Genomic DNA, 11702 nt, shown 5'->3' with positions numbered 1-11702 from the left:
CAACTGCAAACGCACCATGCAAGGGTGACAGGGCCGAGGAGGAGGACCCCTCCTCCTGGGACTACTCTGCTCTTCCTGGGTGCTCACTGGCGCAGAGGCAGGAGCTCTCTCAATTCGGCACCGACGGGAAGAGGAAGGGAGGGACAAGGCCTTGCAAGCACCAGAACGGCTCATCTCAATGCCCAGCTCTGCTACAAACTCCCAGCACGGACCTCCAACCTTCTGCTCCTCCAGCACACAGCAGGAGCTGCCTAGCTCCAGCACGAGGCCCCTCGTACAGCAACAAGCCAGGAGGAGAAGCGATGCCCTTCACACGCGAGACATGGAGCCAGCCGGCCAGCCCTGCCTCGCCAACCGACGGGGAGGCTGGCCAGCATCATGCCCTAACTGTCCCCCAGCCCAGAAGCCGCCCTTCCATTTCTCAGAAGCAAAAACCCATCAGCAAAGCTAAGTAGCCAAAGGATGCGCCTACATCTGAAGCATCTCATCCCAAACAAGGATGCAAGGTAGAAAGGCAGAACGCATCCTGCAGCTGCACAGGAGGCAGAGATGGCATGGGAAGCCAGGCAGGGCAGCACCAAGCCCCAGCAGTCCCATCAGCACTTGGAGCCAGAGCAGGGCTTGGGGCAGCTCAGCGCAGGAGGGCTGCTCTCAACGGCAGCACAGGGATGCAGGTGCCATCGCGCAGAATCCACCCACAGCCCTCCACGAGGGAAGGGATGAAGTAATACGCACACAAACATGGCCACGCAGCCACTGGGAGACCCCGACAGATGCTTTCCACCGCTGCTCGCGTGCCTCCCTTCCTACATCACTACCACAGATCTACTGCCTGCCCGCTGCCTGACTGCACAACTCACGCAGACAAAAAGTCCCATTTTGTCTTAATGCTTTCTTGCCTGCAGACTGCCCTGCTCCACTGGGAGCTTGCCACAAACGGTGTTTCTCCAGGGGCTGCTCCTCAGAAAATACCTTCCCTGGACACCCCACAAATTCTGGAATTTTGCCGCTAGAGGACAAATCCTGGCAGGATCACATGTGCAGGCAGGGTGCCAGCTGCCCACACTGCCTGTGACGCACCCCGGTGCCCAAAGCACAGGCAGGGTCCTGGGGCAGGCAGGGGGCTCAGCTGCCCCGGGTGGCTGGGGCTGTGAGCAGGCAGCAAGAGGGGGCAGGCGGGCTTTGTGAGCCATGGCACAGCACAGCACCGCAACCATGGCTCTCCCGAAGCAACTCTGAGTGGCAACAGAGCTGGCTGGGGGGCAGAGGAGCCCCAGGTGGCGGCTGATGGCTGGAGATATGTCCAGAGGGAAATGTGACGGTGGCTCGACAGAAAAGCTCTGCCACCAGGCTGCCCCGCCACCACTGGCACTGTGGGGGTGAGCCAGCGCCCTGCGACGGGATCCACTTGCTGCCTTCTTGCAGGCATAAGCCCACCAGCAGCAGGGCCTGGACACCAAGAAAGCTCCTCGCACTCCACACACACAGGCAAGCACAAGCACATCCTTTCCACCGAGCCAGCGCCAGACATGGCCTGGAGCTGCCAAGGCCAGGAAAGCACCATCTGAAGAGCGCAATCCAAACAGAACAGGAACAGAGTACAAAGGATGGCCTACTCCTCTTTTTCTTTCTCCTCCTCTTCCCTCTCTTCCCCAGGCCAGCCGAGCACTCGGAGCGCACTGAGGAGCTGTTGATGCTGGCACTGTCAAAGTCGGATTCCTCCCGTTCCTCCTCTTCGCTCTGCAGAGGGGAAAACCAAAGCACACACAGTCCAAGCGCTGGCATCCCAGCGGTCACTCCCAAAGAACACTGCTCTGCAGCAGAACAAACCCCTAAAGACCCACATAAACCCATGTGGGATCATTGCCCAGCAGCTGAGCTCCTCAGGGTACCCTCCTTTCCACATGAACAGACTACCCAGAGCAGCAGGGATGGCGCAGGGCGAGCGTGCTCCTGGCACTGACAGACAGGCTTCATAGGTGTCGCAAGGCATTAGGAAGCAGAAATCTCCTCTATCAGATCAATGTCCTAGCCAGGCAATCGATAAGCGTAGACCCGGACTATCACTAGAGCCTGAAGGCAAATACCTTGCACTGCTCAGCACAGGGACAGTTTGTCCACTTCACAGCACCATCAATGTGCAGTCACCAAGCCGTCAAGTCCCTGCTCGGCCTCCCTGACAAAAGGTGGGCTCTGGGTTTCCCCTGCAGCCTGTGATCCCCACTAGCACAGAGTGCAGAGATATTGCATGGTGCGGCCAGCCCAGCATGCTGGGAAGGGCTCAGCATCTTGCAGGTGTCAGCCAGCTGCAAGAGCCCACTGCTGTGACAACATCATCCTGGGTGCAGACACCCGAAACAGAGACACGTGGGGGGATGACCCCCTGCTCCCAGTCCTGTGCAGTCAGGGGCCTCCTTCTCCACTGCTTGGAAGAAATTGGCTCCCTCTCTCTCTCGACACCCATTTCAGCTTGCGTCAGCCCGTTTGCATGCACGCACGTAGGCATTCACGCTTGACCTGCCTTACAATGTGCAAGGAGTTATACAGGCCCGGCATTCAATGGCATCAAAACATCAGAACACATCTGAATTCTTATTCTGAAGACTTATGCATGCAAATACCCGATTTGCACATTATTAATCAGGTGCTTAGCACTCCAGCTGCAGGAGCAAGCCCAAGCTCTCGGTAACTCTCAGAAAGGCACAGATCTAGGTGCACCCGGAGACAGGATGAATTTTTCGTGATGTGTGATAGAAAAACAGCAGCAGCAAGTGGCTGCCTCGCACCGCTCCTTTTGCTTCAGCCTCTGACGCACAAAGCTATTTACAAACAGGTTGTGTTATGTGAACTAGAGCTAGAGAGTCAGTGAGCTCCAATAAGGGTGAACTAACGGGATTTTGATCAATACTATTATCAAGACCTACAAGAGTTCCACCCCTATTCAATACTTATTTAAGAGACTTAAGCTTTAGAATGCTCTGCTAGTCTTTAAAACATGCCTGGTATTTGTATGCTGACAAGAGCACAGCACGCAAACTGCAGTGGCGCCCTGTTGCCGCGCTCTTACTGGGAATCTCTGGTACTCCTGGGCAACACTGCGGGATCACAGATGTCCGGTGGCAGGCTATGCTAACATAATTAAAGCATTTGGTAATTCTCTTAGAGGTATGGTTCAGCTGGAGTGCAAGCCCCAAAGAACTCCTTTGCAAATGAAATCTGAAATGATGGCATTACCAACCTCACCACTGGAATTAAAGGTGGTTATACGATTTTAGCAGAAATTGTGCCCACACATAACATCTTTACAAATCTAAGCCTGAACACAGCTCTCTCTATCAAAGGGATGAATGAACGTGCTGATCGGAGACTGGTGCCTCGCAGCGGGGCATGAACAAGGCTGTGACACCCCCTACACGAGGGAGGCTTCTAGGGGAGGGCTTGTCCTGTCTTTTCTCTGCCACACTCCCCTGTACCCAAGGCCCCATGCCGAAAATGGAGGCGCACACTTACAGAGGAGCCCTTTTTCCTTTTGCTGGGGATTCCTCCAAACCGGAATTTCAAGCCTGCCATCTTTTTCCCCTTCCCTTTTTTCTTCCCGTCTTTGGAGCCCTTGATTTTCTTCCGCACTCCCGGACCTAGAGAAACAGAAGATTTGTTTGGCACTCTACAAAGACCTGTCCCCCAAATCACTGCCCCCCGCCAGCTCCAGGATTTACAGGGAACATGAGAGAGCACTGGGGACCACAGGGAGCAGGGCAGTGGCTAACACCATCCACAGAGCACGTGCTTCGGGGCAAAAGGCTGCAAGCCCAGACCCAGCCCTTGCAAAGAATCGGGGGAGGAAAGCATCTGCCCTGGGATCCAGGAGAGGGACCGCAGCCCACAGACCACAGGGCTGCAAATACCAAACCAGGACTTGGGGGTCTGCAAGGTGGGGAGAAGAGGCGGCCGCAGAGAGGCAGGAATGCTGCACTGAGCCCACTGCGTGGGAAGGCTGCTGCAAGCTGCACTCTTGGTCAGCTGCCAGCTCTGAGCCGCTTGTTCAAAACCTCTCGAGGCATCAGGAACTGACAACTGCACAAGTGGAACAGCAACCTTCCCGAGGAGGAACATGGCGCAAACAAAGGGAGATCCCTCCCTTTCCTACTACTGCCCAGCTTCTACAGCAATTCACACAGCCCCTTCCAAGTGTGGGGAAAGCAGCATCAATCTGCTGTCAGAAATAGGAAAATGTTTACAGCAGGAGAGCCCTTTCAGTACAAGTCAGACTATTTCCAGAGGAGCTACTGTAGATTTATACAGTTGGCTCGCTCCTTGCAAGTGGGCTTTGAAGACAGTCACCGTCCACCCACCTACCAGGAGAACAAATCCTTTATTCTGAAAAAGATCTGCAGCCTTACTGCCAGTGCCATTCCATCACTGAACTCCTTGCTATCTCAGAGACAAAGCACCCAGCTCAACTGCCAAAGGGCACATGTTCATCCGGCCAGACCATACCTGCTCTGCCAACGCACCTCTGCCCTAGCCTTGCTAACCTACAAATCCCCTTCAGCTTGGACATTGGACTCTGAGGATACTGCTTGTTTCCAGAGGGCTTTACAGCCCCGCTGAATCCCCCAGGAGAGAATACGGCACAGAAACACATGGCCCAAACACTTATTGAAGATATAAGAATGAAGTTGAGCATTAATTGCCACAAACTGCTGGAAGTCCAGAAGGTCCAGAGGCTGTCAGGGTGTATTGCCATGGTTCACAAACCACAGCCCCCTCTAGGACTTCTGCAAGGGAAACAGGAGCTGCAGACACAACTCTGGCACTACCTTCGCCTCCCGAGTTTGCTGAAGCATGCCTCCTGCCTGGAGATGCTTCGCCACCTTTGCCAGCCTGAAGATGCGGCTGGCTAGCTCCACAGGCGGGCCATATGCTACTGGTGAGAGCAGCCCCTCCACTCAGCCCACCGCGGTTGGCACCTACCCTTGCCCTCCTTGGTCTTAGCCTTCCTGATGACAGTGGGCAAGGCAGACTGCTGGGGGCTGGCAGCAAGCGGTGGAGCGACGGTGACCGTCTCCACAGCTGCAGCAACAGCCGCTGCTGCCGCTGCTGCCGAGCTGCCCTTGAACGGGTTGTTGGCACTGAACTCTCGCCACTTGGCACCAAGCACGGTCATCATCTTGGACATGGGGATCTTGGGGTTCTTCTTGGCGATCAGAGGCCTGCAAGGTGGGTGAAAGGGAAAACCACGCATTAACAGAAAAGCTTTGCTGCGCGTCCACTCCTGCTCGTCGCCTGCTGGTACTTCAGCCTGAGAAATGCACCAGTGGTGCATGCCTCACAGCAGCAGGTTGCTGTGGCCCACTGGTAGCAGCTCCACTGGAAAGGCAGCAGAAACCAGAGCTTTTTTTAAAAAGAACATGTAAAAAGGGAGCACACCAAAACTTCCTCTGAGACCACCTTTCCCTGAAATACCTGTTGTGTTTTGAATGGCTTGCAGTACAAGCAAAAATTCATTATTGTTACTCAATTTTTCTCACAAAACTTTTCGAATAAGCACACACCACAAATGGGGGTCTGGAGAGAGGGAGAGGAGGGACAAACACTTCAGGTGTTTTCCAGCCAATCCTGCAATTAAAATGGAGTCCTGAGGACTGGGTCAGGCAGGGAAAAGCAACCAGGAGCTCATGATGCAGAATTTACTTCACAGCTTCACCCACTTGATGGAGCAAAGCCCAAACCTCAACCACCACCCAAGGCCCACTCCAGACCGACAGTTTCCTACCTGAGGAACTGGCTGAAAGCCTTGTAATTAGTCAGAGTATGATAATCTTCTTCTGAGAAGATGTAATCTACGTCATCGAGGCCCCATTCTTCCATCAGCTGGGCTGAGCTCTTGGGCTCCTGTAGATTTAGAGAGACATCATTAACGTAAACGACCGCAGCTCTGCAGACGAGCAGCGCAAGGCTGGGTCTGTCACGTGCTCTGTATCAAATGCTCTCCCTAGTCAGCGACCCGCAGCGATTTGCTTCTGTGATTTACAAAACAGAGCATGCACAAGTGCTTAATAAACTAATGCTTCCCACAACTCCAAGAGGCAGATTAACGTGGCACTGTCCAAATGCTCCCTGTACGACGCAATACAACGCAAAGCTTTGGCAGGTTTCGCATCTCCAAGAAACTCCATTTCCTTCTGCATGCCAAGATAAACAACAGGGAAATACAGCCTCTTCTCTCCCCGTTGTTCACCTGCAACCTCTTCCTTGCCAAACTCAGGGCAGACTTCTCATGAAACCTCCAGGCCACCTTCTCTAAGCATGAGCTGCTCTGCCACTCCCTGCCTCCGTGTTCAGAGGACAGATGCAATGAATCTAACCTGTTACTGGCAGGATGCGGGCAGACGATCCAAGGCGGCAAGCTGCCTCAGACTGAGAAGCTGCCGTCTGTCAGAAGGTCCAAGCTACCCAGCTAGGCCTCCAACCTCAGAGTAAAATACGCTGGCTTCATCACCACAAAAGGCACCAGGAGGAGTTGTGAGCACACATTGCCGCGTAGCCAAATTGGTCAGCCTGCCAGAGTGCACCTTGCTTACACTGCCTTGCTTTACACAAAGGGAACTTATCCACCAACACAAGGTGACTGGCCAGAAAACATGGCTCACCTCTCACACTGAACGAGCTAACTCGAGCCCTGGCAGGGTCTGGCCACACCCTGCGGTCTCATGCTCTAGCACCAGCTCAGGATAAAGGAATCTTTGGTACCTTTAGACCTCCATCCTCGTTGTCATCCTCCTCTTCATCCTTCTTCTTCCGTTTTGGCTTTTTCTCCTTCTTGTCCTTCAGTTTTTTCTTCTTCTTTTTGTTGGGGGAATAGTCACTCCCTTCACTCTCAGACTTCTCCTCAATCTCTTCATCATTGTCTGACATTTCATCATTGCTCCCCTAAAACGGAAAGTGACAGTGGAGAAAGAGCAGGGCCTGCCCCGCCTCCGCTCTCCTCCCACAAACCCTCCCAGGCAGCACGAAGCAGCTGCTGTCACCAGCCAAAGTCACCCCTCCCTCGAATAATCCTGCCATTACACTGCAAGGCTGGGGGAAAACACCACAAAAATCAGATTTGGGAACGGCGAGAAGCACCTGACTGCAGGAAACACAGACAGAAAGAAATCCTTGGTTTATCTGGAGATGTTTCTTCAGGGCAGTTCTGTGATCCCTAACCAACCTTCTGCCCCAAGTCCCCACCTGTAAATGGAGCCAGCCCCTCTCTCCATTCCAGGCGCACTATAAACACACCTGCTCGTGCAAGGCAACCCACACTCTGTGGAAGCACCAGAAACAAGAGAAGGTCGTGCAATACAGATAAAACTGTGTTTTGGAAAAGCTTGTCTAGGCCAAAGTATATGAAATGGAACCTTCACGCTTTTGCCTCAAGACTCGTTCACCGAGGGGTGCAAGAGAAGCAATGCTGAGCCACAGCCACACAGACGGATGCCTGCTCTACCTCCATATTGTAACGTGCTCCTCTGAAAGTGCCCAGATGCTGCAATACCACAGTGTCCAGGAACCAGTCTGGTGAGCAGCGGTATAAACAGAAAATCAGGAGACGGTAAGCCAAGTAAGCAAATGTGCGCATTAAAAATAGCTGTGTAGTAAACCAAAGAGCAACACCTCTAAGAGGCAGCTAACTGCTCTGCTAAAAGATCCTAAATTTTCAGACAGGCAACATTTAGGCAATGTTTTTAATTGCTATAACACAGGTAACATATGATGCTCCTTCCACCTTGTGTTTGCTTATGGCTTTACACAAATAAAGTCACATTCTTCTATCACCATGTGAATGGCTAAGAAACTAAAGGAAACGAAGAGAAGATCTCTTTAGTCACATGCAATCTTTTAGCTCACCGGACAGGTATCACGCTAGGGTTTTGCTTTGTTGCTGTTTTCTTTTTCTGCCCAGCTGGCACTATGTGCTGCAGCCAAACTGCGTGACTACAGGAGGATTTCAGCTGTCACATGAGCAAAACAGTCCTGGTGGATGCACAGAGAGTCTTGAAAGGGGCAGGAGAGCAGAGCAAGCGAGGTGAGCCTGGCTGAATTCCCTCGCTTTCAGAGACAGGCAGCCACGTGAAACCTCCCATCTCCAGCGGAGACTTGGTCACACACAGCTTCAGCAGCAAGCTGAGCCAACTGATGGATGGCTGACAGATGCATTCTGCTTCCCCGCAGAAGGGACCAGGCTCAGATGGCTACACCGAGCTGCAGATAGCTAGAGTGGAGCATGGTCAGGGGGAATTTAGGTTTCTTTCTGGGAGAGAGACCGTAACCCGCTGCGCAACTCCAACAGCAACCACATCGCCATCCTAAGGAACGCCGGGTGGAGCACTCGGGTGCCGAGAGAGCCTGAGAGGGTTTGTGTGCGTTAGGGCATCCCTCTGTCCCACCCGGAGGGCTGAGCCCTCACGCCGGCGTGCGGAGCAGCACAAAGGCTCAGCGGGATGCTGCCCCACGAACAGCGCCCGGCGCCGGGCTCAGCACCACGGACAGCGCCCGGCGCCGGGCTCAGCACCACGGACAGCGCCCGGCGCCACCGCCCCGGCAACGGGAGTTTATCGTTAACGGCCAAAGGCAGCGGCTGCCGAGGGGCGCAGGCGGCCATGGTGGGGTTCTGGTGCTTGTGGGCTCAGAACAAACCGAGCCTTTCCTTCAGCGGGGCTATAAACAGTTGTAATTTGGCACGGAATAATTGGTTGCCATGGTAACTGCTGCAGCACAGGTTGAAATTCCCCCTCTCCGCTCCCTTCTCTGACAAGGACCTTCATCTCCATACGCGGAGGTTCAAACCGCAGCCTGGTTATTTTATGCAGATTTTTCCGGGGGTTTGCAGCACCGGCTCCTGCGCCAGGGCTTCCGTCAGCGTCACCGCAAACCAAGCAAGTTCCACTGCGGCTGGTGCAGGCAAATTCCCACACAAGCGCGGCATGGCAGCCCTCCCGCCCCACGCTCCAATGACAAAACCAGGGGGCTACAGGGTGTCGGCCAGTCAGGGCGTAGGCACTGGCCCCACATCCCAGGCTTGCACCTCCCTCCCACCTTCCTCTAGCAGGGGGAAAGCCCACTCACCCTACAAAACTCTGGAGGAGGAGTTCAGGAAAAGGAAGCCTCGCTCAGGGCCCCCCTGCCTTTTATCTCCTCATCCCAAAACGCAGCCTGGGTGCTGCTCGGTGCCTACCAACAGCTACAGCACCAGCTTCTCCCTGGCTTTGATGGACAAAGGAACAGTCTCCCACAGGCAGAACCAAGGCTGGTTAAGACTGCCCACACAAGGCCTTAATTCAAAAACAAGTACAGTCCACGTTCAGCCTGTTATTTTCTCCCCACCCCAAGCAAGATAGCATAGGAAAAAAACGTGTCCAACGATGGAAGAGGCACAGGGAGGCAGAGGGCCTGAGCCAGCTTTGTCTGGTATCTGCAGAAAGACAAGAGCATCACCATGGCCACGAATGGAAAAAAGCTTCCTTGGGGCCACGGCTTCTGCAAAAGGCTGGCAGGCAACGCAGCACAGGACGGCATCAGCTTTCTTTAAATCCACAGTGCATCATGCTCCCATCAGCAGCAAAAGCACTTTAATGCGCTACCTCATCCAGCCAATCTGTTTTTACAAATCCCATGGGGAACAGCTGGAGGAGGGGATGACCGGAGGGGATCGGCATCCTTCAGCCCCAGGTTGGCAAGGGACGGGGTGGGGATGCCCCTAGTTGTGCTAGATGAGCGACTTCTCCCCAGCCACAGCATCACTGGGGAAGGATGGGGACTGAAGAAACCTCTGCTGTTGGCCCTTTCTTCCCAGTACCCTATTTGCATTCAGTCAGCGAAAGGGCCAGCACACAAAATGTCTGCTCCTGTCCTCACATCCAGCACTGCTCGGGGCCGGGAGAGTGAGAGGCAGAGCCTGCGTGGCACAACACAGCAGCCAGCCCGGCTCCGGGACCGCACTGTATCTGAGCCAGGCACCCCAGCAGGGCACAGGCAGCACCAGTCAGCCTTCCTGACGAGAGAGCAGACCCCCAACACAGCCTTGGGAAGGCCTGATCCTTAAGGACATGACACCTCATCTTCGCTTTCCTACGGAAGGCCCAATGGTCCTTCCACACGCCAAATCCTAGAAGCCCCTACACTGTCTCGCTTGCAAAATGTCCTGGACGAGCACAGCCGACACCGACGTTCACAGAAACCTCCAAGCCCTGCCCTGGTCACACCCCCAATGCAGCGCTTTGCATCTCCCTCCTCAGAAACATGAGCCCCAGACGAGGCATCGGTACAGGACGGGCCAGAAAGATTGCCTGCCCCTGGACACAATGGTAAGGAGGTGCTGCACTGCACCACAGGCAGGAGGGCTTCAGTGAACAGGGACGGACGGTACCATCACACTCACCAACATATACACCACAGCCAAGCCCCTCCGGAGGGGCCAGGCAGCCGCGTGGCTGCTACAAGGCACAGTTGCCATTTCCTCCCCCAGCTGCTCTCCAGAGACCACTCACAGGGCAGATTTCCACCCCAGAGCCTCAGAACGGGACAAGAACTGCTCAGACCCTGGCTCTGGGTCACCTCCCAGGGCCAGGAGAGCGCCTGCTTGGCACAGGAACACCCCGGTAATGCCCCCCCTTTCCGCCCAGCGACACCCGAGAGGTGCTTGCCAGCAGCCAGCTGCACCCCGAGCAGTCTGCCTCTGCGCCACAGCCAAGAGGAGCCCCCCAGGCCAGAGTGAGAGCATGCAGCATTACCTCCTTCTTCCTCCTCTTGATTTTGGCAGCTTTGCCATCTTTCAGCTTCTTGGATTTCTTTTTTTTCTGCACAGCGACTTGCTCTTCTGCAAAAAACTCATCGAGTCCTTCCAGCACCCCATCATCTTCTTCTGGGGACAAAAGGGACAGCTCACGCAGACGGATTGCACAGGCACGCAGGACCCCACGTTCGCATTTATCCTCGTAGAGGAGCACACCCGAGCGGCAGCATCAGGCCAGGAGACGTGGAGCTCCGTGGCCTCTCGTGGAGGGCCTCGTGCCAGCAGCTGATCCGCTGCTGCCCCTCGAGGGAGCCCTGGCAGAGTCTGGCCCGGTAGCACGTGCCCCGGCACTTCTCGGGCCCAGCTCCTGGCCACCGCTTGCACATGAACACCCATGGTTTTGGCAGTCTGCAGTCCGCCCTCAGGAGACGGGGGCACAAGGAGGCCCTCACACGCTGCCTGCTCTTACTGATCTAGGTGTGCAGGTAACTGGGGAGTGCTAGGCTCTTACTTTTCAGATCCCCAACCAGAGCCCATTAAAACAGATTCAATGGAAGGTCAACGAGGAAGAGGAAGGCCTTGCGTGGCAGACGTCTGCCACGGCTCCACACCCGGGGAGTGCCATGGGCACCCGGCTGGGCAGCGGATGCCACCCCAGTGACCCCAGCCCAGGCAGAGACACCAACCCCAAGAGATGCTCTCACCTCACCACCACCGTCATCTCCCCAGACCCAGCGAGTTCCAGCATCCTGGACAGCTTTTGCACTTCTTCACGGCCTACGTCGCTATTTTTATTTTTAATTTCTGAGCTTATACAGTAAGAACAGCCCGGAGTCGTTGGGACAGACCTCCTGCCTGACTTCAGGCTGTGCCGGTTTAGGATCCGGTGGGGCAGGCGCCTGACCTGCACCCACTTCACGGGGAA

General features: G+C 55.0%; 1 protein-coding gene across 1 annotated transcript in view; it reads right to left on the bottom strand.

The window, feature by feature from the left end:
- CHD5 (chromodomain helicase DNA binding protein 5) overlaps positions 1-11498 on the bottom strand; it is a 30161-nt gene extending 18663 nt beyond the window's left edge. Inside the window, exons 1-8 of the mRNA XM_010565387.1 lie at positions 11482-11498; positions 11013-11197; positions 10776-10906; positions 6754-6933; positions 5777-5895; positions 4975-5213; positions 3511-3635; positions 1617-1740 (exon numbers count right to left, since the gene is read on the bottom strand). Coding sequence (XP_010563689.1) covers positions 1617-1740; positions 3511-3635; positions 4975-5213; positions 5777-5895; positions 6754-6933; positions 10776-10906; positions 11013-11197; positions 11482-11498 — 1120 coding nt within the window. The remainder of the gene's footprint in view (positions 1-1616; positions 1741-3510; positions 3636-4974; positions 5214-5776; positions 5896-6753; positions 6934-10775; positions 10907-11012; positions 11198-11481) is intronic.
- Positions 11499-11702: the final 204 nt, after the last annotated feature.

The sequence above is a fragment of the Haliaeetus leucocephalus genome, unplaced genomic scaffold (assembly GCF_000737465.1).
Source record: "Haliaeetus leucocephalus isolate CR32 unplaced genomic scaffold, Haliaeetus_leucocephalus-4.0 Scaffold190, whole genome shotgun sequence".
Lineage (NCBI taxonomy): Eukaryota > Metazoa > Chordata > Aves > Accipitriformes > Accipitridae > Haliaeetus > Haliaeetus leucocephalus.
Note: the sequence above shows the minus strand (reverse complement) of the source record. Positions and strands in the feature narration are given on the sequence as shown.